At 44.3% G+C, this 24418-nt stretch overlaps 1 protein-coding gene across 6 annotated transcripts; it reads left to right on the top strand.

Moving 5' to 3' along the window:
• Nucleotides 1–15338: 15338 nt before the first annotated feature.
• On the top strand, nt 15339–20281 carry GHRL (ghrelin and obestatin prepropeptide). 6 transcript variants are annotated; one of them, XM_015545217.2, is made up of 5 exons: nt 15459–15977; nt 16217–16333; nt 19272–19380; nt 19524–19566; nt 20171–20281. In XM_015545217.2, the coding sequence occupies exons 1-5, from the start codon at nt 15870–15872 to the stop codon at nt 20184–20186; spliced, it is 393 nt and encodes a 130-aa protein (XP_015400703.1). In that variant the 5' UTR covers nt 15459–15869; the 3' UTR covers nt 20187–20281. The 6 variants fall into 6 exon arrangements, with proteins under 6 accessions (XP_042835441.1, XP_015400703.1, XP_015400704.1 ...); XM_042979507.1 differs by lacking the exons at nt 19524–19566; nt 20171–20281 and adding an exon at nt 15339–15424 and having other exon boundaries at nt 15856–15977; nt 19272–19505; XM_015545218.2 differs by lacking the exon at nt 19524–19566 and having other exon boundaries at nt 16220–16333.
• The last annotated feature ends 4137 nt before the right edge of the window (nt 20282–24418 follow it).

Genomic DNA, 24418 nt, shown 5'->3' with positions numbered 1-24418 from the left:
CCTTGTAGGTCATTGCAATAAATATAAAAGGTCTAAACACTCCCAAGTTAAAGGCCCCTGATAAGAGATTATCAGAATGGACTTTTAAAACACAACACCCCAGGTGTCTGGGTGGTTCAATCAGTAAAGCATGAGACTCTTGATCTGGGGTGTTCTAAGTTCAAGCCCCATGCTGGGTGTAGAGATTACTTAAAATCTTTCAGGGGTGCCTGGGTGGCTCAAACATCCAACTTCGGCTCAGATCATGATCTTACAGTTAATGAGTTCAAGCCCCGTATCAGGCTGTCTGCTGTCAGCACAGAGCCTGCTTCAGATTCTCTATCCCCCCCCCCCCCCCCCCCCGCTCCTCCCTTGCTCACGCTCTCTCCCTCTCTCAAAAATATGCATTAGGGGCACCTGGGTGGCACAGTCGGTGGAGTGTTTGACTTCAGCTCAGGTCATGATCTCATGCCTTGTGAGTTTGAGGCCCATGTCAGGCCCTGTACTGACAGCTCAGAGCCTGGAGCCTGCTTCAGATTCTGTGTCTCCCTCTCTCTCTGACCCCCCCCCCTTTGCTCATGCTCTGTCTCTCTCTGTCTCAAAAATAAATTTAAAAAAAAATTTTTTTAAATTATTTACCATGACCAAGTGGGCTTTATACCTGGGATGCAGGGCTGGTTCAATATACACAAATCAATCAATGTGATACATCACATCAATAAAGGAAAGGACAAGAACCACATGATCCTCTCAATAGATGCAGAGAAAGCATTTGACAAAATACAGCATCCTTTCTTGATAAAAACCCTCAAGAAAGTAGGGAGAGAAGCATTGTACCTCAAGATCATAAAAGCCATATATGAAAGACCCTCCACTAATATCATCCTCAATGGAGAAAAACTAAGAGCTTTCGCCCTAACGTCAGGGACAAGACAAGGATGTCCATTCTCACCACTGTTATTCAACATAGTATTGGAAGCCTTAGCCTCGGCAATCAGACAACACAAAGAAAAGGCATCCAAATCGGCCAGGAGGAGGTGAAACTTTTGCTCTTTACAGGTGATGTGATATTCTATATGGAAAACCCAAAAGATTCCACCAAAAAAACTGCTAGAACTGATCCATGAATTCAACAAAGTCGCAGGATATAAAATCAATGCACAGGGGCGCCTGGGTGGCTCAGTCGGTTGAGTGTCCGACATCAGCTCAGGTCATGATCTCACAGTTCATGAGTTCAAGCCCCGCGTCGGGCTCTGTGCTGACAGCTCAGAGCCTGGACCCTGCTTCAGATTCTGTGTCTCCCTCTCTCTGCCCCTTCCCCACTCATGCTCTATCTCTAAAAATGAATAACCTAAAAAAATTTGTTTAAATCAATGCACAGAGATTAGTTGCATTCCTATACACCAAGAATGAAGCAACAGAAAGAAATCAAGGAATCGATCCTATTTACAATTGCACCAAAACTATAAAACACCTAGGAATAAACCTAACCAAAGAGGTGAAAACTCTATACACTGAAAACTATAGAAAGCTTAAGAAATTGAAGGAGACACCAAAAAAAAAAAAAAAAAAAAAAAAAAAAAAAAAGGAAAAATATTCCATGCTCCTGCATAGGAAGAACAAATATTGTGAACATTTCAATACTACCCAAAGCAATCTATATATTCAATGCAATACCTATCAAAATAATACCAGCATTCTTCACAGAGCTAGAACAAACAATTCTAAAATCTGTATGGAACCAGAATAGCCTAAAGAAAAGATCCCGAATGACCAAAGCAATCTTGAAAAAGAAAACTGAAGCTGGAGGCATCACAATCCCAGACTTTGAGCTGTATTACAAAACTGTAATCATCAAGACAGTATGGTACTGGCACAAGAACAGACATTCAGATCAATGAAACAGAATAGAGAACCCAGAAATGGACCCACAAACGTATGGCCAACTCATCTTTGACAAAGCAAGAAAGAATATCCAATGGAATAAAGTCTCTTCAGCAAATGGTGCTGGAAAAACTGGACAGCGACATGCAGAAAAATGAACCTGGACCACTTTCTTACACCATACACAAAACTAAACTAAAAATGGATGAGAGAGCTAAGCATAAGACAGGAAGCCATCAAAATCCTAGAGGAGAAAGCAGGCAAGAACCTCTTTGACTTGGCCGCAGCAACTTCTTACTCAACATGTCTCTAGAGGCAAGGGAAACAAAAGCAGAAATGAATTATTGGGACCTCATCAAAATAAAAAGTTTCTGCACAGCAAAGGAAACAATCAGCAAAACTACACACACACATGTATATATGTATATATATGATATGTACATAAAGACACACACACGTATATATGTATATATATGATATGTACATAAAGAAGATGTCGTGTGTGTGTGTGTATACACACACACACATATGTATATATGTATATATACGTGTGTGTGTGTGTGTGTGTGTGTACACTGGAGTATTATTCAGCAATCAAAAAGAATGAAATCTTGCCATTTGCAACTACATCCGGATATAACTAGATGGGTGTTATGCTAAGTGAAATTAGAGAAAGACAAATATAACTTCATTCATATGAGTACTTTAAGATACAAAACAGATGAAAATAAGGGAAGGGAAGCAAAAATAATACAAAAACAGAGAGGGGGACAAAACATAGGAGACTCTTAAATATAGAGAACAGAGGGTTTCTGGAGAGGTTATCAAAGGGGGGATGGGCTAAATGGGTAAGGAGCATTAAGAAATCTATTCCTGAAATCACTGTTGTACCGTATGTTAACTAACTTGAATGTAAATTTAAAAATATATAAATTATTAAGAATTTTTTTTTAAAGTGTTTTGAGGGGCACCTGGGTGGCTCAGTTAAGCACCTGACTCTTGATTTCAGCTCAGGTCATGATCTCACGGTTCATGGGTTTGAGCCCCCCATCAGGCTCCACACTGTCAGTGGAGAGCCTGCTTAACATTCTCTCTACCCCTCCCCCACTCATGCATGCATGCACTCTCAAACTTTAAAGTATAGTGTCATGTCAAAACCACATGGGAATCATCAAATATAGAAGCATCTAAAGGAATAAGGACTATAAAACTCATTGAAACACTTATATAAAAAATCCCTAAGTTTATTATAGGAAAAAAACATTGCCGGTTGCTAAGACACCAACCTTATTTTGAAAATGAGTAAATAATTTTTTAAAATCCTACATTTATTTTGCCTTTTGGTACAAACTGTATGTGAATTAACAAAATAATTGCTAAAGGAAAAAATACTAAAAAACATAGAAATCAACAGAACAGAAAATCACCTTTTGTAATTTTTAATAAAAAGTGTAGACAACAATAATCAGTGGTACATAACTCCATTATGTGAAAAGTTCATGAGGCTCTCCGTGTTGAAGTGTAACTACCAGTTTAGAGAGGCAGGCGGGAGAGGAATAAGTCAGGCAATGCCACAAGAAAGTGGTCCACCAAGTCCAGAATGCAGAAAACTGCAGGACAAATAGCCTGTTGTGTAAAATGCATGAAGGGATGGAAGAGAGGGGCAAGTAGGGGATTGTTGTAGACTAAGAGACTTCATGGACTGGTCAACCAAATGTGAGCTCCGGATGTGAACAAACCAACTGTGTATTTTATCTGTGGAGACACATACTCGCCTTTTTTTTTTTTTTTTTTTTTTTTTTTTTTTTTTTTTTTTTTTTTTTTTTAGTTTATCTATCTATTTAGAGACAGTACATGAACAGAGGAGGGGCAGAGAGGGAAAGAGAAAATCCCAAGCAGGCTCCATGCTGTCAGCACAGAGCCCAACGTGGGGCTCAATTCCACAATGCTGGGATCATGACCTGAGCTGAAATCAAGAGTCAAATGCTCAACCAACTGAACCACCCAGGCACCCCTACATTCAAGTTTTTAAAGCTGAAGTTACACGACTTCTGAGATTATCCCACCCCCCAAAAAAATAATGTGGAGGATAAACAGAGGAAGATGTAAATAAATGTTGAAGCTGATGATGGATGCCTTGAGATTCATTATATTAACATTTTTTATGTGTTTGAGACTTTCCAGAATAAGGTATTAAAATATATGGGGGGGGGGGGTGCTGAATTTTCTGCTCGAGGTAACCAATTATTTTACAATCAGAAAGGAATTGCCTGAGATACTTGTTAAAATACAGATCGTTGGGAATAGTCAGAAGATGGTTGTGGAGTAGGAGGACCCTAGAATTGCCCCATCTCAATAACATAACCAGATAACTATAAAATCATCCCAAACATCCCAGAAATTGATCTGAAGACTGACAGAACAAACTCCACAACTGAAGGGAGAGAAGAAGCCACATCAAAGAAGGAGCAGGAGACATAAATGGCTTTTCTAACACAGAGAAGAAGGCAGAGACTTAGACAAAATGCAAGGACAGGAATTTATCCCAAATGAAAGAATAAGATAAACCCACAGCCAGAGAAAAGAAGAGATCAGTGAGACCCTACCTTAGAGATATAAGAGTTAAAAAAGAATCAGAGAGGAAGAGTACAATAAATGAGATTAGAAACATACTTGAAGCAATGAATAGAAGGCTGGAAGGAACAGAGAAATGAATTAATGACCTAGAAGACAAGGTAATGGAAAGCAATGGTGCTGAACAAAAGAGAGAAAAAAATATACAAAATGAGAACAGACTTAGGGAACTCAATGACTTGTTCAAATGTAGTAACATTCGTATTATAGGAGTCCCAGAAGAAGAGAGAGAAAAGGGGGCAGAAATTTTATTTGAAGAACTAATAGCTGTGGGGCGCCTGGGTGGCGCAGTCGGTTAAGCGTCCGACTTCAGCCAGGTCACGATCTCGCGGTCCGTGAGTTCGAGCCCCGCGTCAGGCTCTGGGCTGATGGCTCGGAGCCTGGAGCCTGTTTCCGATTCTGTGTCTCCCTCTCTCTCTGACCCTCCCCCGTTCATGCTCTGTCTCTCTCTGTCCCAAAAATAAATAAAAAACGTTGAAAAAAAAATTTAAAAAAAAAAAAAAAAAAAAAAGAACTAATAGCTGAAAACTTCCATAATCTGGGGAAGGAAATAGACATCCAGATCCAGGAGGCACAGAGAACGCCCATCAAAATCAACAGAAGCAGACCCACACCAAGACATATTGTAATTAAATCTGCAAAATAAAATAAAATTTTTAAGCAGTAAGACAAAAGAAGTCATTAACTTATAAGAGAAAACACGTAAGGCTAGCTAGAGATTTTTCAACAGAAACTTAGCAAGCCAGAAAGGAGTGGCATGATATATTCAAAGTGCTGAATGGGAAAAATCTGCCGCCAAGATTACTCTATCCAGCAAGGCTATCATTCAGAATAGGAGAGAGAGAGAGTTTCCCAGACAGACAAAAACTAAAGGAGTTCATGACCACTAAATTAGCCCTACAAGAAATAGTAAGGAGGACTCTCTGAGTGGAGAGACTAAAAGTGACAGTATAAAGGCAGGAAGCACAAAAGCAGTAAAATGAGTATTTCTCTAAAAATCAGGCAAGGAACTCAGACACACACCAAAAACGGGATATAAAATATAGTAACATATACATACCTAAAACATGGGGAGGAGAGGAAAAAAGAAGGTCTTCAAACTAAAACAACCATAAACTTAATACAGATTGCTATTTGCAGAAGGGGGTTATATATAAACCTAATAGAAACTCTGTATCAAAAACCAGTAGGGGTGCCTGAGTGGCTTAGTCCGTTGAGCGTCTGACTCTTGATTTTGGCTCAGGTCATGATCTCATGGTTCATGAGATCAAGCCCTGCTTTGGGCTCTGCACTCATGGCACTGAGCCTGCTTGGGATTCTCTCTGCCCCTACCCCATTCATGTGTACTCTCTCTCTCTCTTAAAATAAATAAACTTAAAAAAAAAAAAACCACCAAGGGGGTGCCTGAGTAGCTCAGTCTGCTCAGGTCATGATCTCGCAGTCCATGAGTTTGAGCCCCACATTGAGGCTCTGTGCTGACAGCTCAAAGCCTGGTGTCTGCTTCAGATTCTGTCTCCCTTTCTCTCTGCCCCTCCCCACTCACTCTCCCTCCCTCCCTCCCTCTCTCTCTCAAAAAATAAACATTAAAATCAAAAACAAAAACACTGGGGTGGCTGGGTGGCTCAGTCAGTTAAGCATCTGACTTCAGCTCAGGTCATGATCTCATGGTTCGTGGGTTCAAGCCCTGCACACCTTGAATGTGAATGGACTAAATACTCGAATCAAAAGACACAGGGTGAAAGGATTAAAAAAAAAAAAGAAAAAAGAAACCATTTATATGCTGCCTGTAAGAGACTCATTTTAGACCTAAAAACACCTGCAGATTGAAAGTGAGAGGTTAGAGTTGGGGCGCCTGGTTGGCTTAGTCGGTTAAGTGTGCAACTTTGGCTCAGGTCATGATCTCACGCTTTGTGAGTTTGAGCTCCACATCAGGCTCTCTGCTGTCAGCACAGAGCCTGCTTGGGATCCTTTGTCCCCCTCTCTTCCTGCCTCTCCCCTGCTTGTGCTCTCTCAAAAATAAACATTAAAAAAAATTATACCCCTCTCCCACTCACACTCTCTCTCAGAAATAAACAAACATTAAATTTTTTTTTAATTAAAAAAAAAGTGAGGGGATGGAGAAACATTTACCTTGCAAATGGACATCAAAAGAAAGCTAAAATATCAATACTTATATCAGGCAAACTAGATGTTTGTTTGTTTTTATTATTTGAGAGGCAGAGAGTGGGGGAGAGGGGCAGAGGGAGAGAGAGAGAATCTTAGAATCTGAAGCAGGCTCCACATTCAGCATGGAGCCAGACATGGGACTTAACCCCACAACCCTGGGATCATGACAGGAGCTGAAATCAAGAGTCAGACACAACTGACTAAACCACCCAGGAGCCCGTTTATTATTATTTTTTACATAGGCTCCACACTCAGCATGAGTCCAACACAGGGTTTGAACTCACAACCATAAGGTCAAGACCTGAACTGAGATCAAGAGTTGGACACAACTGACTGAGCCACCCAGGCACCCCATGGACAAACTAGACTTTAAAACAGAGACTGTAACAAGAGACAAAGATGGGCACTATATAATAATAAAAGGGACAATCCAACAAGATTGTTTATGCACCCAACATGGGAGCACCCAAATAAATAAAATAAAACAAGCATAAACAAACTAATTGATAATAATGCAATAATAGGACACTTTAAAACCCCAATTACATCAATGGACAGATCATCTAAACAGAAAATAAACAAGGGAAAAATGGCTTTTGTTTTGGGTTTTTTAAATCTATTTTTATTTCTTTATTTTTAATACTTTGTCAAGTTAGCTAACATACAGTGTATACAGTATAGTCTTGGCTTTGGGAGTAGATTCCTGTGATTCCTCACTTACATACAAACACCCAGTGGTCATCCCAACAGGTACCCTCCTCAATACCCATCACTCATTTTCCCTGCTCTCCCAACTCCCCACCCCCATCGACCCTGAGTTTGTTCTCTGTATTTAAGAGTCTCTTGTGGTTTGCCTCCCTCTCTGTTGGTAACTTATTTTTCCTTCCCTTCCCCTATGGTCTTCTGTTAAGTTTCTCATATTCCACATATGAGTGAAAACATATGATACCTGTCTTTTTCTGACTGATGAAATAATAGCTTTGAATGACACACTGCACCAGATGAACTTAAAAGATATATTCAGAACATTCCATCCTAAAACAACAGAATATACATTCTTTTTAAGTGCACATGGAACATTCTCCATAAGAGATCACATATTAAGACACAAAACAGACCTCAACAAATACAAAAAGACTGAAGTCTTACTATGCAGCTTTTCTGACCACAACACTATGAAACTAGAAGTCAACCACAAGAAAAAAATCTGAAAAGACCACAAATACATGGAGGTTAAATAATATGCTACTAAACAATGAAAGGGTCAACTAGGAAATCAAAGAAGAATTTAGCAATACCTAGCAACAAATGAAAATGAAAACATAATGGTCTAAAACCTTTGAGATACAGCAAAAGCAGTTCTAAGAGGGAAGAGCATAGCAATACAGGCCTACTTTAAAAAAACAAGAAAAATCACAAATAAACAACCTTAACTTAACCTTACACCTAAAGGAGCTAGAAAAAGAACAAATAAGCCAGCAGAAGGAAGGAAATAATAAAGATTACAGCAGAGATAAATGATATAGAAACAAACAAGAAAAAAAGCCCAACAGAACAGATTAATGTAACTGATAAACCTCTAGCCAGACTTATCAAAAAAAAAAAGAACCCAAATAAAATCATAAATGCAAGAGGAGAAATAACCAACACCACAGAAATACAATTATAAGAGAATATTATGAAACACTATATGCCAAAAAATTGGATAACTTACAAGAAATTGATAAATTCCTACCAAAACTGAAACAGGAAGAAATAGAAAACTTGAACACCCTGGTAACCAGCAAAGAACTTGAAATCAATAATCCAAAAACTTCCAATAAACAAAATCCAGGACCAGATGGCTTCACAGGCGAATCTACCGAACATTTAAAGAAAAGTTAATACCTATTCTCCTCAAATTATTCCAAAAATTAGAAAAGGAAGGGAAACTTTCAAATTTATTCTATGAGGCTAGTATCACCCTGATTGCCAAAAACAGATAAAAACAAAACACCACAAAAAAAGCGAACCACAAGCCAATATCCCTAGTGAACCTAGATGCAAAAATTCTCAATAAAATACTAGAAACCAAATCCAGTAATACATTTAAAAATCATTCACCACTATCAAGTAGGATTTATTCCTGGGTTGGAAGTGTGGCTCAATATTTGCAAATCAATCAACATGATACATCACATTAATGAAAGAAAGGCTAAGAACCATATGATCATTTCAAAAGATGCAGAAAAAGCGTATGACAAAGTAAAACACCCATTCATGGTAAAAACTCTCAACAAAGTAGGTTTAGAGAGAACATACCTCAACATAATAAAGGACCTATATGAAAACCCACAGGTAATAACATCCTAACTAGGGGAAGCAGAGAACTTTTCCTCTATAGTCAGGAACAAAACAAGGATGTCCACTCTCACCACTTTTATTCAACACAGTACTAGAGTCCTAGTCACAGCTAATAAAAAAAAAAAATACAAAGAAATCAGATAATAAAAAGAAATAAAAGGCCTCAAAGTCAGTGAGGAAGAATAAAACTTTCACTATTTGCAGATGATATGATTATATGTAAAAACCCACCAAAGACTCCACCAAAAAACTGCTAGCTAGAACTGCTAATGAATTCAGTAAAGTCGCAGGATACAAAACCAATGTATAGAAATCTGCTGCATTTCTAATTTTAAGTAGGCACCATGCCCAACATCAGGCTTGAACTTATAACCCTGAGATTACAAGTCATGTGCTCTACCAACTGAGCCATCCAGGCACCCCTGTTGCATGTCTATACACCAATAATGAAGCAGCAGAAAGAAAAGTTAAGGAATCAATCCTGTTTACAATTGTACCAAAAAACACTAAGATACTTAGGAATAAACCTAACCAAAGAAGTGAAAGACCTATACTCTGAAAACTATAAAACACTGATGAAAGAAACTGAACATGACACAAAGAAGTGGAAAGATGTGCGCTGTTCATGGATTGGAAGGATATTGTGAAAATGTCTACACTACCCAAAGCAATCTACACATTTGCAATCCCTACACAATGCAATCCCTATCAAAACACCAACATCATTTTTCACAAAACAAACAATCCTAAAATTTGTATGGAACCATAGAAGACCCCAGATAGCTAAAGCAACCCTGAAAAAGAAAAAGTTAGAGGCATCACAATTCCTGACTTCAAGTTATATTACAAAGCTATAAGTGATCACTTGCACAAGAATAGACAGATTGACCAATATAACAGAATAGAAAACCCAGAAATGAAGCCACGATTATATGGTCAATTAAAATTCAACAAAGCAGGAAAGAATGTCCAATGGGAAAAACAATGTCTCTTCACCAAATAGTATTGGGAAAACTGGACAGCAACATGCAAGTTAATGAACCTGGACCACTTTCTTCCACCATACACAAAAATAAATTCAAAATGGACTAAAGAGGGGTGCCTGGGTGGCTCAGTCAGTTAAGCATTTGACTTTGGCTCACAGTTCATGAGTTCGAGCCCTGCATCAGCCTGTGCTGCTTCAGATTCTGTGTCTCCCTCTCTCTGCCCCTCCCCCAACTCATGCTCTGTCTCTTTCACTCAAAAAAAATAAATAAAACATTAAAAAAAAATTTTTTTAATGGACTAAAGACCTAAATGTCAGTCCCAAACCATAAAAACTCTCGAAGAGAGCACAGGCAGTAATTTTTCTGACAGCAGCCATAGCAACTTCTTTCAAGATATGTCTCCTGAGGCAGGGAAATAAAATAAAAAATAAACTATAGGTACGTATCAAAATTAAAAGCTTCTGCATAGCCAAGGAAACTATCAACAAACCTAGAAGGCAACCTAAGGAATGGGAGAAGATATTTACAAATGACATATCTGATAAAGGATTAGTGTCCAAAATATATAAAGAACCTAAAAATCTCAACACAAAAAAAATGGATAATCCAATTTAAAAATGGGCAGAAGACATGAACAGACACTTCTCCAAAGAAAACACACAGATGGCCAATAGACACATGAAATGTGTTCAACATCACTCATCATCAGGGAAATACAAATCACAAGTGCCAGAATGGCTAAGTCAACAACACAAGAAACAACAGATGTTGGTGAGGATGTGGAGTAAGGGGAACCCTCTTGCACTGTTGGTGGGAATGCAAATTGGTGCAGCCACTGGTGAAAACAGAATGGAGATACCTCAAAAAGTTAAAAATAGAACTACTCTACAATCCAGCAATTGCACTAGGTGTACCCAAAGAATATAAAAACACTAATTCAAAGGGACACATTCACCCTGATGTTTGTAGCAGCTTTCTCTACAATAGCCAAACTATGGAAACAGCCCAAGCCTCCAATGACTAATGAATGGATAATGAGGTACACACACACACACACACACACACACACACACACACACACACACACACTGGAATGTTACTCAGCCATAAAAAAGGATGAAACCTTGCCATCTGCAACAACATGAATGGAGGAGCTCAACAGTATAATGCTAAGTGAAATAGAGAAAGACAAATACCTTATGATTTCACTCATATATGGAACTTAACAAAACAAACAAGCAAAATGGGGAAAAACAAAAGCCAACAAAGAAACAGACTCTTAACTACAGAGAACTGATGGTTACCAGAGGAGGGGTGGGTGGGGAGATGGGTGAAATAGGGGATGCGGATTAAGGAGGACATTTGTCATGATAAGCACTAGATGTTGTATGGAAGTGTTGAATCACTATACTGTATACCTGAAACTAATATTACTCTGTATGTTGACTAACTGGGATTTAAATAAAAATTTAGGGGCGCCTGGGAGGCTCAGTTGGTTAAGTATCCTACTCCTGATTTCGGCTCAGGTCATAATCTCACAGTTCATGAGATCGAGCCCTGCGTGGGGCTCTGCGCTGCACAGGACATGGAGCCTGCTTGGGGTTCTCTCTCCCTGTCTCTTGCTCTGCCCCTCCCCTACTCACACATTACCCCCCCTCAAAATAAATAACCACTTAAAGTAAATAAATTTTTTTAAAAAATATAAACTCTGGGGCCCCACTTCAGATCAGAATTGGAGGATCAGGTATAAAAATACCCAGTGTCCTTATAAGCTCTGCCACGAATCCAGTGCAGCCCAGCACAGGCCTGCACCCGGAAACTGAGATTAGACAGCCTTGAAGTCCTCATCCTGAGATCCCATGGCTCTTAGTGGTCCCTAGACTATGGCTTTGCTACCGGCAACACACAGAGAACGGCTTCAACACAGGGTGTAGATGGGAGTTCTCTCTGGAGTTTTGAGGGGCCAGTGTACACTAAGGAAGAAACAGGGAAAGGGAAAGGGAAAGGAAGTTATTCCTGGAGGTGGTAGAGTGAAGGGAAGCAGGCCGGTGCCAGATAGACCCTTGCAGGATTAGAGACCAGGGCATATTTTAAGGCTGAGAGCAGAAGCTGTTGGGGAGGAAGATTAAAAGTAGGAGAAACTAACTCTTGGGGCCCCAGCACCATGACGGCAGGACAACGGGAAGCCTCGGTTGGAAAGACCTGGCTCAGACAGCTGGAGGCATGGAAGAGAGCATGGCTAAGCTTGTGGGAGTTGCAAGAATGATACTCATGATTACCTAGAATGGTGCTGTCCAGTACAGCAGCCACAAGCCACATGCAGCTACTAAGCACTGGAAATGAGGCTAGTGTGAGCAGAGATGTACTGGAAAAAGTTTAGGTGCACTGAATTTTGAAGATTTCGTAAAAAGGAAACCAGGGTCTGGTATCTCATTAAGCATTTTGTAGATTGATTACACATCAAACTGATATTTTAGATTTATTAGATTAAAGAAAATATATTAAGTTGATTTCACTGGGTTTTACATTTCCTAATGAAATTTAAAATACTTATGAGGCTCTTGAGGCTGGCATGGTATTTCTATTGAACAATGCCAACCTAAAAGTATGGAAACCAAGACAAAAAAGAAATCCCACCAGAAAAAAATTTCTATCTATAACCCCATCACCAAAAAATAAAAACCTCTTTCTACAACCCCAAAATCTGCCTCATTCAGACAAGAGGTTTGGCCAAACTGATGAAAAAAAGTGCTACACAAGCCAACTAATTGTCAGTAGAAATGGAAGTGTAGTAGAAAGTGTATAATTTGTTCTCAGACACCATTAACATACAGCAATTAATTCAGAGGTGATGAGTGCTTCCCATCCATTCATTAAGGCAGGCCCGCAAGGCCCCACAATGGGAAAGAAATCACCAGCCAGCAAGCAATCCACAAGAAGCATGTGCAATGAGCACCTGCTAAGTTCTGGGAAAGACACAGGACAGGGAGGGCCCAAACTGGCCTTGAGATGATCCACACTTGAAAGGAATGAGGAAGAAAATGAGCCTCGGGAAAGTCAGTCCTTTCCCTGAGTCACACTGTCTTCCTCCAGACTCCCCTTGGCTCCAATGTGCGTACATTCCTCACCACATGCCTGTCTCTGCTTCCATGACTATGAGTGGGCAGCGAGGAAAGTTCTGGGTGTCCCCTGGCTCCTTCCTCAACAGTTCTGACATCCATCAGATGTTCCTCCCTCCCCCTACCAGCCTCGACTCTGTGGTATGTGGTTAGGGTCATTCCCGACACACTGGCCACCTCTCTGTCCCCCAAAGATAACAGAGCGAGCAGGGTGTTTGCTGGCCGGTAGCCTTATCTAGGATCAACACTGGCAGCTCCTGCATCCGGATTAGGCAGAGGCTTCATGTCTTAGCAGGTGCCTGGTCACCATAGTTGGGTCTGTGAGGGCTTCTGTTTGGCTTTCCTTTTGGGAAAGGGGCTCTGAAAAAGCTGCAAATCTTCTCCAAGAACTCCAGATTTGTCCACACCCAGGAGCCAAGAGATCTAAGCTCAGGTGGCTGACAAGGGGGAAGGCCTCCTGGAAACATGCTCACATTCTGCTGGGGCTAAAGGAGGGATTCCAGCCCTTATGGCAATCTGGCAATGAGAGGTTTTCCACGAAAAGGTACTTAGTCCCCCACCTTCTACTAAGGGGCTTAGTCCAGACCCTCCCGTGCCTCCACTGTCCCTAGAGACTCTACAAGGGTCCAGTGCCCCCTTTAAGTCAGGTGGCCAGTCATTTGATGATCAGCCTTCTATTGCCTTGATAGCCTAACTGCATCCCCTGCCCCAATCCCACCCCTCTCACAGCAAGATTTTTCTGGAATCCCAGGTTTGCTGTGCAATCAGGATGGTCTATCAGGGAAGACACTGACCTAGCAGCCAGGAACCTGGAAAGCCAGCATCTGCCACTGAAGGCTGTGTGGCTTTGAGGGGACTGGGGCCTTTTTGGTGTTCAGGGTTCCTTCCAGTGAAATCAAAGCTCAGCCTCCCAGCTCTTCAAGGTCTTCCCAACTCTTGTATTCCACAATCCTGTCACTCCTCTGTTCAAGAACCTTCCGGGGCCTCCCTCCTGCAGAAAATGCCCAAATTCCTTGAACTAGCAAGGCCTTCAAGACCGTGTATAACCTGACCCAGAACCATCTTCTAGGCCTCTCCTGATGACACCCTCCCCCCCGCCCACGGACACCCTCATCCAAGGCAGCCAACTTTCTAATCTTTACCCCAAACGCTCTACATACACCCACGCCTTCTGTTCACCTTTGCTCACACCGGGTGATGCCCTCCCTTCCATTTTCACCTTCTGCCTGTTTCAAGGAGCCCTTCCTGATCTCCCAGCTCTGAGCCCCTGAGCCCCAGCACGAAGAGAGTTCCTGCTCAGAAATGCTACAATTTCTGTGGAGGCAACTCATTTAGCCCTTAGGAGTCACTGCCTGGGCATCCAATTAGATGAAGCTCTCCAGACAGGGAAGGATTCCCCTGTGATGTTAATTAACTCATCATCCAAGAACGTGTGACCACAGCATACACTTGCAAATCCCACTGGCCAGAACAGAAGGGGCAGTCATGTGCATGACACCTCAGAAGATTTTCACATCCATCACCTCATGTCATCCTCAAAGCCACTCTGAGGAGCGGCTCTGACACAAGGCAGATTACTAGTCATCTGCCTGGGGCCCATCACCCTGGGAGTAGTCACCTGTGCCAGCACTGGGCCATAGCTCTTCTCCCTCCAGGGCCAGTCTGTTCCCTCTCAGAACGTGGCTAGGGGAAGGGAGACAAGGCAAGACGTCAGGAAACACCAAGGCAAACCGACGCATTCTGGAAACGATCCCCACGCCTCCTCCTCTGAAAGGACAGTCAGGAGCCTGTGTCACTGTCCCTCCCAGCAAACTCCTCATTCTATCATGGCACTTCCCTGCTTGGGGAAGCATGAAACTTTCCGGAGTCAGGATCCCTATGAGCTCCAGAGGTTTGTGGAAGCCAAAGCAGCATCAGTCACAGAAAATAACATGTTGGGGCTGGAAAAACTCTTAAAAATCTGGTAACCATCACCTCATTCTAGCCAGGAAGAAGAGGAATTTCAGAAGGGGAGTATGCAGAGCAGCAGAGAACAGCAAAGCTGACCTGGACCCCTGAGCCGCCTCCCCCCTCCCACCTGAACCAGAGTTGGGACCACTTGGTGACAGCTGGAGCAGGTGCCAACGCAGCAATCTCTCCGAGCATGTGACCTCCACTGCTGATTTCTACCCAGAGGACACGAGCATATGAGTTCCCAAAGAATGTAAAGCAGCCACAGGACGTTAGGAAGGGGTTGCTAGTTTAAAACAAACACAGGGCTTCCTACATAAGGACCAGACAGCTACCGGGCACCACTTCCACCAGGAACCCCAGGTAGGTACTCTCTCTCTACTCTTCATGTGTGGGTTTATGGGTTTAATTTACTGTGACTGCTGGCCATTCACAGGCCCAACTGAACAAAGGGGAGGCTGCACAACGTGGGGTGGCTGGAGCCCCCCAAGCCCCCGTATCCCCCGGGAACCCTGCTGGCCCAGCTTCATGATCCTTCATTAAGAAATTCAGCACAAGCTCCCTGGGGCCCAGGACAAACATGGGGAGTCTCACTGCTCAACAGCCTGGGAATAGAGGGCACACATCCTTTAATTCGCTTCTACCTGGGGCAGTGAACAGAGGGAGCCCCTCTCTCAGGGGTAGGAAGAGCTTCTCTACTCTGCAGTGACATCCCAGGGCCAAGTCCCCTCACCAGATCTGGGGTACAGGGAGACAGGGGAGGGCCCACTGCCTGGAGACCATCTGTCCTCCAGGCCCACCTGACACCATGCCCTCCCCGGGGACCATGTGCAGCCTGCTGCTCTTCAGCGTGCTGTGGGCAGACTTGGCCATGGCAGGCTCCAGCTTCCTAAGCCCCGAACACCAGAAAGTACAGGTAAGATGTCTCCCCACAAAGCCCCACATTCGAATTGGGGTATCTCATCCCAGCCTTGCCATGTAGCTGCCAGCTGTGTGACCTGGGCAGTGGCTCAAACTCTCTGGGCTTCAGCTATCTCCAAGAGCACAAAGGAGGAATCTGGGTCTGACCATAGTTTCACACCTCACTCTGCTTCCAGAAGTATACGGGGGAGAGGGAGAGGGTTGGGGCCCTAAAAAGAGAATACCTCTTTCCAGCAGAGAAAGGAGTCCAAGAAGCCACCAGCCAAACTGCAGCCCCGAGCTCTAGAAGGCTTGATCCACCCAGAAGACACAAGTCAAGTGGAAGGGGCAGAGGATGAACTAGAAATCCGGGTTGGTTCCTCTGCAGTTTTATGCTTTTGTGGCAGTGGACGGGAGGAGGGAGGAGGGCAGGCTATGAACAGGGATCCACCTACCGACTACTTACAAAATATAAAATAGCACAACAGTTGACCCTGAACTGGCTCCAGGTCTTTTCCCATCAGGAGGCAGAAGTCTAAGAGAAAGGACTTTGCTACAACAGAACGGGACAGGACCAGAGCCATGAGCAGGACAGCAGGGGTGCTGACACCAGATGATTTCAAAGGGGAGCCAGCACGCATGTTGCCAAGACAGCCAGCGAGAGTCGGCTGGTCATGGACTGAAGGCATTTCCCCACAGAAAACTCGTGGCCTCTGGGCCTCTCCAGCCTTTCCTGGGGCTGGAGTGTATGCAGACAGCACCCTGGACAGGCCAGCTACCGCCAGCCCATCTCTGGTGGCCCCTCACCAACCCCCATCTGTAGACAACGACAGGATCGGTGGGGCTTATCGTGGCTCCGACAAATCCTGCCCGAGGTGAGGAGCAAGCTTGGAAATAAAGAGAACATGAGGACAGAGAGGGAGTAAAGGGATTTTGTAGGGGTTCTCTATGCAAATTTCCTGAAAGGCTGGCTGTGGTTAAGGCGATGGTTCTGACAAGCATTCAGATGACAGACACCTCCATGCAGTGGAACCAGAATTCCCCTGGGGGAGTCCTTAATTATCGCACTGCTTGTGTCTATTGACCAGGATCTCATCTGCAAACTGTCTTTCCCTTATCACACACCATTTAATCTCTACAACAACCTGTGAGGTAAGTAGGGCTGACATTATTGCCCTTGTGGTAGAGACAAGGAAAAGAAGTTCAGACAGGTGAGCACACGTGCCTGACACGCCACAGCCAGTGTGTGGCAGAGGCGGGACCTGCAGTCACGGCTGACTCCAGCTCCCAAGCCCCCCTTCCCCTCACTGGTCTGGCAAACGGAGCATGCACAGTGGCCTAAGAACGCCTCTCCCTGGTCTCTTCTGGCCCGAGAAGCTGGAGTGTGCCCTGCCTTGGCCTCCCTCCCTCCCGCCAGCTTCTTCTAGCAAAGGATGAGCTCCCAACCCCTGCTCTCGGACCCTCAGCAGAACCAAGGGGTGCTCTCAGGTGCCTCCTCCACACCACATGTGAGAGCCCCATTCGATTCCTACAAATCCTCAAACCGGGGAATTTCCTGGTGAGACCGGCAGCCCCTGTGGCTGACACTCACCCCAGTCAGGCTATGCTCACTTTGCCCAGACAGGGAAGAGGTTTCAGTGGCTTGATGACTCAAGGCAGAGATGGGATGACTAGAAGTTTCCAGTTCCCACAAAGGCTGGCCTTGGAAGAGGTGGACTGTGCTGCCTCAACTAGAACCCGAAATCTGGAGCTGACAGAGGTGGGGAGGCCTGCATCCCTGGCTGCAGGGCTCTGGACCTACTGCCTGAGCCCCTCCTGCACTGGGGCTCCACCTGTCCCATCCCAGGCCCCCACCGTCCCCCAGACACGTTCCTCCTGGAATCGGCTTTCAGAGCCGTAAGACTTTTGAGACCAAGTCCTGTCCTTTCCCCCGGCGCCCCCCATCCCTGACAGAACTCATGAGGCACTGAGGCCAAATGGGCCTTTTCAAGTCACCAGAAGCAAACCTCCCCATCAGCAGTTGCCATGTGGCCGCCCAGTTCCAGGTGCCCTGCCAGCCAGCAGGCCCCCAGACCCATGCTCATGTGGTTCCCAAGAAGTCTATTCAGGTCACCTGTCAGCCACAGGATGGAAGAGAAAGAAATAATTGCCCATGGGAGAGAACAGACGGGCCAAAGTTTCCTAAAATATCAATCATGTCCTTCCCCACTCTCTCCACCTTCACAGTGGAGACGAGGAAGGTCAGTTTTTTCAACAAGCAGCTATTTGTTTTTCTCACAACCTCTTGGAGCACGTCTGCTCATGTGTGAAATGAGAATAACGGCGGTACCTGCTGGCAGAGAGGCCCGGAGGACTGCACCCGGCGTGGAGGCAAGGCCTTGGGCCAGCCTGGCGGAGACAAGGGGGCTCCACGCTGGGCGTCACTGCAGCCCTGGACTGGACGAGGCTCCAGGGCAGGCGGCAGAAGGACCAATGACCAAAGGCTCCCTCCCACCACCAGGATCCCCTCAGTGACTTGTTCAGACATCTCGGTGACCAGCATGCAGGTTGCCAGGTACCAAGGCAGCTACTAGAGGAACAGAGATAACGATACAGTCTGCTCTTAAGTAGGGGAATCCATGATGTGGCTGCAAACAGAGCTCTTCCCCATTTACCCAAAGCTGAGCTTCAATAAATCATTTGCTAGAGTGCTGACAGAGCTGGGAAAATAGGGTGCTCCCCTGGAGAAGGGAAGAGACAGAGGCACAGAAAGAAGGGAGCACTTGGCTCAGAGCATCTTTCCAGGCAAAGGTCAGCTTCTTGTCTAACTTCCCATGGAACAAGGAAAGACCTGTGCCCAGGAGAGGAAGAATGGCTGGGAGAGGAGGTGGGGGCAGATGAGGGGCAGGGACCACCACCCGGGCTACTGCTAGGACACTGGCAAGACCCACTGTCCTCCCGGTCTCCATACTGGAGTCTGAAATTCTACCATTGGCAACCTCAAACTTAGGTCTTCCAAAATTACAAGGGGGAGTGGGAGCAATCTCGGGAACCCCATAGCTTTTATGAGCAACCTCACTAGAGGTAAGCAAAGAGTACAAGGTAAGTCTGAAGATGGCAGGGGCGGGAAGAACAGGCCTAAGAAGGCGAGTAATCTGGCTGAGTGGCCTCTCACTGGCACCTGCTGGGCCCGCACACCCTCCTCCCTCCCTGTCCCTGTGATGAGACCCGGAGAGCCCAGGAAATCCTTTGGGAGGTCTGTGTGTTTGGGGCAGAGGTGGGAGGGTGTGACCTCTGACACTTCCTGGGTCTTCCCCACCCCTCCTCCTAGTTCAATGCCCCTTTTGATGTTGGAATCAAGCTGTCAGGGGCTCAGTACCACCAGCATGGCCAGGCGCTGGGGAAGTTTCTTCAGGACGTCCTTTGGGAAGAGGCCGATGGTAAGTCATTGCCCCAGTCAGGTCACTTCAGTCTCCATGGAGTCCCAAATGGAGCTCAGCCTATGGGTGACACAAGAGAAGTTTTCTTCCCCTACCACTGCCTCACAAAGAGCTTCTAATTCTTCCTTCCCAAATGTCTGCAGGAGAGCAGACTGGGCTGGGATTTCCAAGTGGCTCAGAAGAGAGGTGAACACAGTCTTTGTATTTCAAGAGCACGCTCGCTATGTTCCAAGAACTAGCACACTAACTTTGGGGCCCAGGGAACCCCAATATCCTAACCATAAAATGCAGCTAACACTCACTGTGAGTGCATAAAATTATACCTTTATTATATAACTTCACCTCGTGAACAAAAGGAATTAGTGCTATCATCAGAATAGGCTCTTCTGCAGCCAGTGAAGCAAAGATTTCTTGCTTTTGTTCTGAATCCCTTCTTGGCTTATAAAAACAAACCATTCAATTTGTTCCTGGTCACGGGGGCCAACACCTGCCTTTGGAAGCACATTACAACCTGCAAAGCACTTCCCTAACTAACACGGTGTCACCCTGTACCCCCACCAACCACATGAGGTAGGCAGGGAGCATGGCACTTACCTGGGGGGTGCAGAGAAGGAAACCGAGGCTCGGCTTTTAGGTGACAAGATCAACTCACACAGTCCACACGCCAAGGCCAATGCCTCCTCCCCGCATTACAACACACTACCTCCGACATCGCCATTGTGGAAGAAAAGCCATCTATGATGGCACTGGCAGGACAGTGGACACTGAATTTTGACCTCTTCCTTTTCAGAGGTCCTGGCAGATGAGTGATCATCCACTAGAACGACCCACTTGCTTTCCTCCCAACCTGACAGCACCCACCTGGCTTTTAAACTGTTTCTGCAACAATACCCAGTTCTGAGTGGTACTAGCTTAAGAGGTGAATAAACATTCATGCTGTATGCCGAACGTTCAAAATGGAAATTTATTTCACCAGAGGAAAACTTCACATTTCATTGAAAAAAAAAAAATTTTTTTTTTTAATCTATGGTCAGTACGAAGAGCAAGGAGGGATAGGTAGTAAGGCAGGTGTGCATACTTAGGAAACCAAGAGAGGGAGGGGAGAAGAAAGGGAGGGAACAGAAGACAGTTTTTTTTTTTAAATACCACAGCTTCCTGAGCACAGTGAAGTTACAATGAGAGCTATTTAGCAATCAGCAAGGATGGGGGACCAGGAAACTTCAGGTGACATTATCAGAGCCAACATCCACTGAAGTGACATCCAAGATCAGAACAGGATCCTGGGAATGTGAAGGCATGAGTATGAAGTTATACATAACTGGGGTGCTTACAACGGCTACTAGCCACTGCTAGACAGGGCTGAAATAACCATTTCTCCTTCCTCCCTGTCCTCTCCCGAAAAGACACGGCAAAGCAGATGCCACCTCACGTAGGCCAGGCTGGGCACTGCCTCGGGGTACTTCGCTGATACCAGGCAGGTGTTCCTAAACACTTTCAACTCCAGCTCACAGCTGAATTGAGACTTGATCCTTAAGTTCCACAACTTAGTTCCACCAAAGATACCAGCCTCCTCGGGAGGAATGTCAGTTATCAGTGATTTACACTTCCACGTAAAACATGTGAACTGTCTTTGAAGAGCTGGTGATGACAGATGATTCGTGAATCACTAAGGAGAGAAAAAGGTAAAGAACGAGGAGGCTCCAAATATAAGCACTGCCAATACCTATTAGAAACATGTAGGCCGACCCTCTGCACGAAGTTGGGGTAACATGCAGAGCCCGGAAAAGCCTTTGTCAGGGTGCTGGAGGAGCCACGTATCTTCTCGAGTAAAACTATCATCGCCTGGCACTGAAGGCACAGCCCCACTGGCACTAACCACTGATCACACTTGGCAGGCACACTGAAATCCAACTGCCACCCTCAGCAACGAACACCACGTGCACCCTGGAACATCACCATCATCTGAGAACCTCTTAGAAATGCAGAATCTTGACCCAACTGTACCAGGATCTGTATTTTAACAAGATCCTTGGGCTAATAAACAGCTTATTTAAAGGGGCTGAGAGACAACTGGATCCTATTCAATTCAGGCAGGAGAGCACACAGTAGAACCAGATCACCCACTCGGCACAAACTGGTGTTGATTCTCATATAAAATCTCATATAAAACTTCTGAAAATTCACACCTGGCCAGGTGATATCCTCAACAGAACTGAGCAAACATCATGCTCACTTACCTCCTCCCATTTCTCTAGCCCCAGGCTTGCCATCATGTCCATCCCTTATGCCTACCACACACACATACTTGCATCTCCCAGAGGTCTAGACACTGACTATATGACTACATGGGCACTTTGCACACCAAATCTTTGCTTCTGAAAGCATCTACCTCTAAACCTCAGTAGTAAGATTGAAAAGCATTATTCACCATATAAAGAATTTAAGGTACTGGTGAACACAGTGGGAGAAGAGAGGGAAGAGGGAGAAAGGCAGTAGAAATGCAGGGAAATGACCTTCCTCAGCCTCCAGATGGCCACCCCCTAGGCACTGATGTAGAGACTAGCACACTGTCCTGGAGATTAGCCACATCCTTAAGCTCTATAACTTAGTAGGGGTGCAACTCTTATCATCACTAACCAGGCCCATGGCCCTTTTTTTTTTTCTTCCTAGAAGTGAGTCACTTACATATAACACCCAGTGTCCTCCTTAATGCCCATCACCCCTTTAGCTCTTCCCCCCGCCACCCCGCCACCCAACACCCCACCACCAACCCTCAGTTTGTTCTCTGTACTTGGCAGTCTCTTACGGTTTGTTTCCCTGTTTTTATATTATTTTTGCTTCCCTTCCCTTCCCTTATGTTCATCTGTTTCGTATCTTAAATTCCACATGAGCAAAATCATGGGATATTTGTCTTTTTCTGACTTATTTTGCTTAGCATAATACACTCTAGTTCTATCCATGTTGTTGGGAATGGCAAGATTTCATTCTTTTTCATCACTGAGTAATATTCCATTAAATATATATACCACATCTTTATCCATTCATCTGTCAATGGACATTTGGGTTCTTTCCATACTTTGGCTATTGTCGATAGTGCTGCTATAAACATTGGGGTGCACGTACCCTTTCGAATCAGCATTTTGGTATCCTTTGGATAAATAGTGCAATTGCTGGGTTGTAGGATAGGTCTGTTTTTAATTTTTTGAGGAACCTCCATACTTTTTCCAGAGTGGCTGTACCAGTTTGCATTCCCACCAGCAGTGTAAAAGGGTTCCCCTTTCTCCACATTCTCACCAACATCCATTATTGCTTGAGTTGTTCATGTTAGCCATTCTGACAGCTGTAAGGTGGTATCTCATTGTGCTTTTGATTTGTATTTCCCTGATGAGTGATGTTGAGCATCTTTTCATTTGTCTGTTAGCCATCTGGATGTCTTCTTTGGAAAAGTGTCTATTCATGTCTTCTGCCTACTTTGTCACTGGATTATTTGGTTTTTTGGGGGTGTTGAGTTTGGTAAGGTCTTTATAGATTTTGGATACTAATCCTTTATCTAATACGTCATTTGCAAGTATCTTCTCCCCTTCCGTCGGTTGCCTTTTAGTTTTGCTGACTGTTTTCTTCACTGTCAGCCCTCTTCTCAATAGCCAGAGGAGGATCCAAGGCTCACACATGGTCAAAGTGGCCTAGGAAGGCAGCTGGCAACCCAAGAAGCATGCATGGATTGAGCTCAAGGCAGCATGGGTGTCAGGCCATGAGGGGAATACAGTCACCTGATGCTTCCAAAACAAAGACAAGGGCTTACTCCTCTTGCAAAGGACTCACAAGCACTCTCCCACTTACCTAGGTGATTTGTGGAAGAAACACATGCTGGGGGGTACGGGAGTGGACATTACAGAGGACACTTGTTGGATGAGCACTGGGTGTTATAATGAAGTGATGAATTATGGGAATCTACTCCTGAAGCCAAGACTACACTGTATGTTAGCTAACTTGAGAATAAAAAAAAAAAATAAGTTGAGTGAATGACAAAAAGAAAAGAAAAAGAAAAGAAGTAGATGCTGAGCACCCACTGTGGAACAAGTACTCTCACTCCTGGGCCAGGGAGCATGATGTGATGCAAAGCTAGGACCTTCAGCCTGACCCAAATTTGAATCCCAGAGGTATGATCCAGACCAAGACAATGAATTTCTCAGGCTCATCGCACGTAAAACACCTATTTCCCTGGGTCACTGTCAAGACTGAACATAGTATCCCCCACATGGACACCAGGCACATAGCAGGCATTCATTTATTCGAACCATCACCATTTACTGCATGCCTGCTGTGCACCAGGCATTGTTCTATAAACTTATATGTACTCAACGTAGTCGCAGTTAACTTGCACAAGCCCACTTAAGAGGGAGAAAACAGAAGTTCAGAGAAGTTAGTAACTTTCCAAAGTCAACCAGCAAATCTGTTGCTGACTCCTATCCAGAGCTATGGTACCTGGGTTTATCTTTAGTCCCTGCTTCCCTTGCCTGACTGCCTACAATCCAAGGGGCTTCTTTTGTTTTTCATTTTCCTTCATAATACATCGAAGTGGGGTGAGGACAATTTCAAGTCAACAACTGACAAATAAAATTTAGCAGAGGAAACACTTGAGAAAATGTAGCATTTCCAAAATGGTCCTAGGTCAGCCTTTTAAAAAATTTTTTAATATTTATTTTGAGAGAACGAGCACGCACAAACAGGGGAGGGGCTAGAGAGAAGGAGACACAGATTCCCAGTGAGGCTCCACACCATCACTGCAAAGACCAATGCTGGGCTCAAACTCACAAACTGTGAGATTATGACTAGGTCAGCTTTATTAAACCCATGCCTCCATGCATCATTTAATGATGCCACTAGCTTAAGTTTCTCTGAAAGAGCATGTATTTATCCCTGGGGGAAGCGACATATTTGCTGGGGGAAAAAAATCCTCCTTATAAAAAACTTTGGTTTTGGAGCATAAAAAAAAAAACTTTTTATAATATACCTGCTACCTTAGTACAGTAACATG

This window comes from Panthera tigris, chromosome A2, assembly GCF_018350195.1.
Source record: "Panthera tigris isolate Pti1 chromosome A2, P.tigris_Pti1_mat1.1, whole genome shotgun sequence".
Lineage (NCBI taxonomy): Eukaryota > Metazoa > Chordata > Mammalia > Carnivora > Felidae > Panthera > Panthera tigris.
Note: the sequence above shows the minus strand (reverse complement) of the source record. Positions and strands in the feature narration are given on the sequence as shown.

What these genes read in the sequence shown, in the direction of transcription:
- GHRL (XM_042979507.1), top strand. Translation starts at nt 15,870, where the DNA reads ATGCCCTCCCCGGGGACCATGTGCAGCCTGCTGCTCTTCAGCGTGCTG. An exon ending in CCGAACACCAGAAAGTACAG is followed by an intron (nt 15,978 to 16,216) that starts GTAAGATGTCTC and finishes ACCTCTTTCCAG; the next exon opens with CAGAGAAAGGAGTCCAAGAA. An exon ending in AGGATGAACTAGAAATCCGG is followed by an intron (nt 16,334 to 19,271) that starts GTTGGTTCCTCT and finishes CCCTCCTCCTAG; the next exon opens with TTCAATGCCCCTTTTGATGT.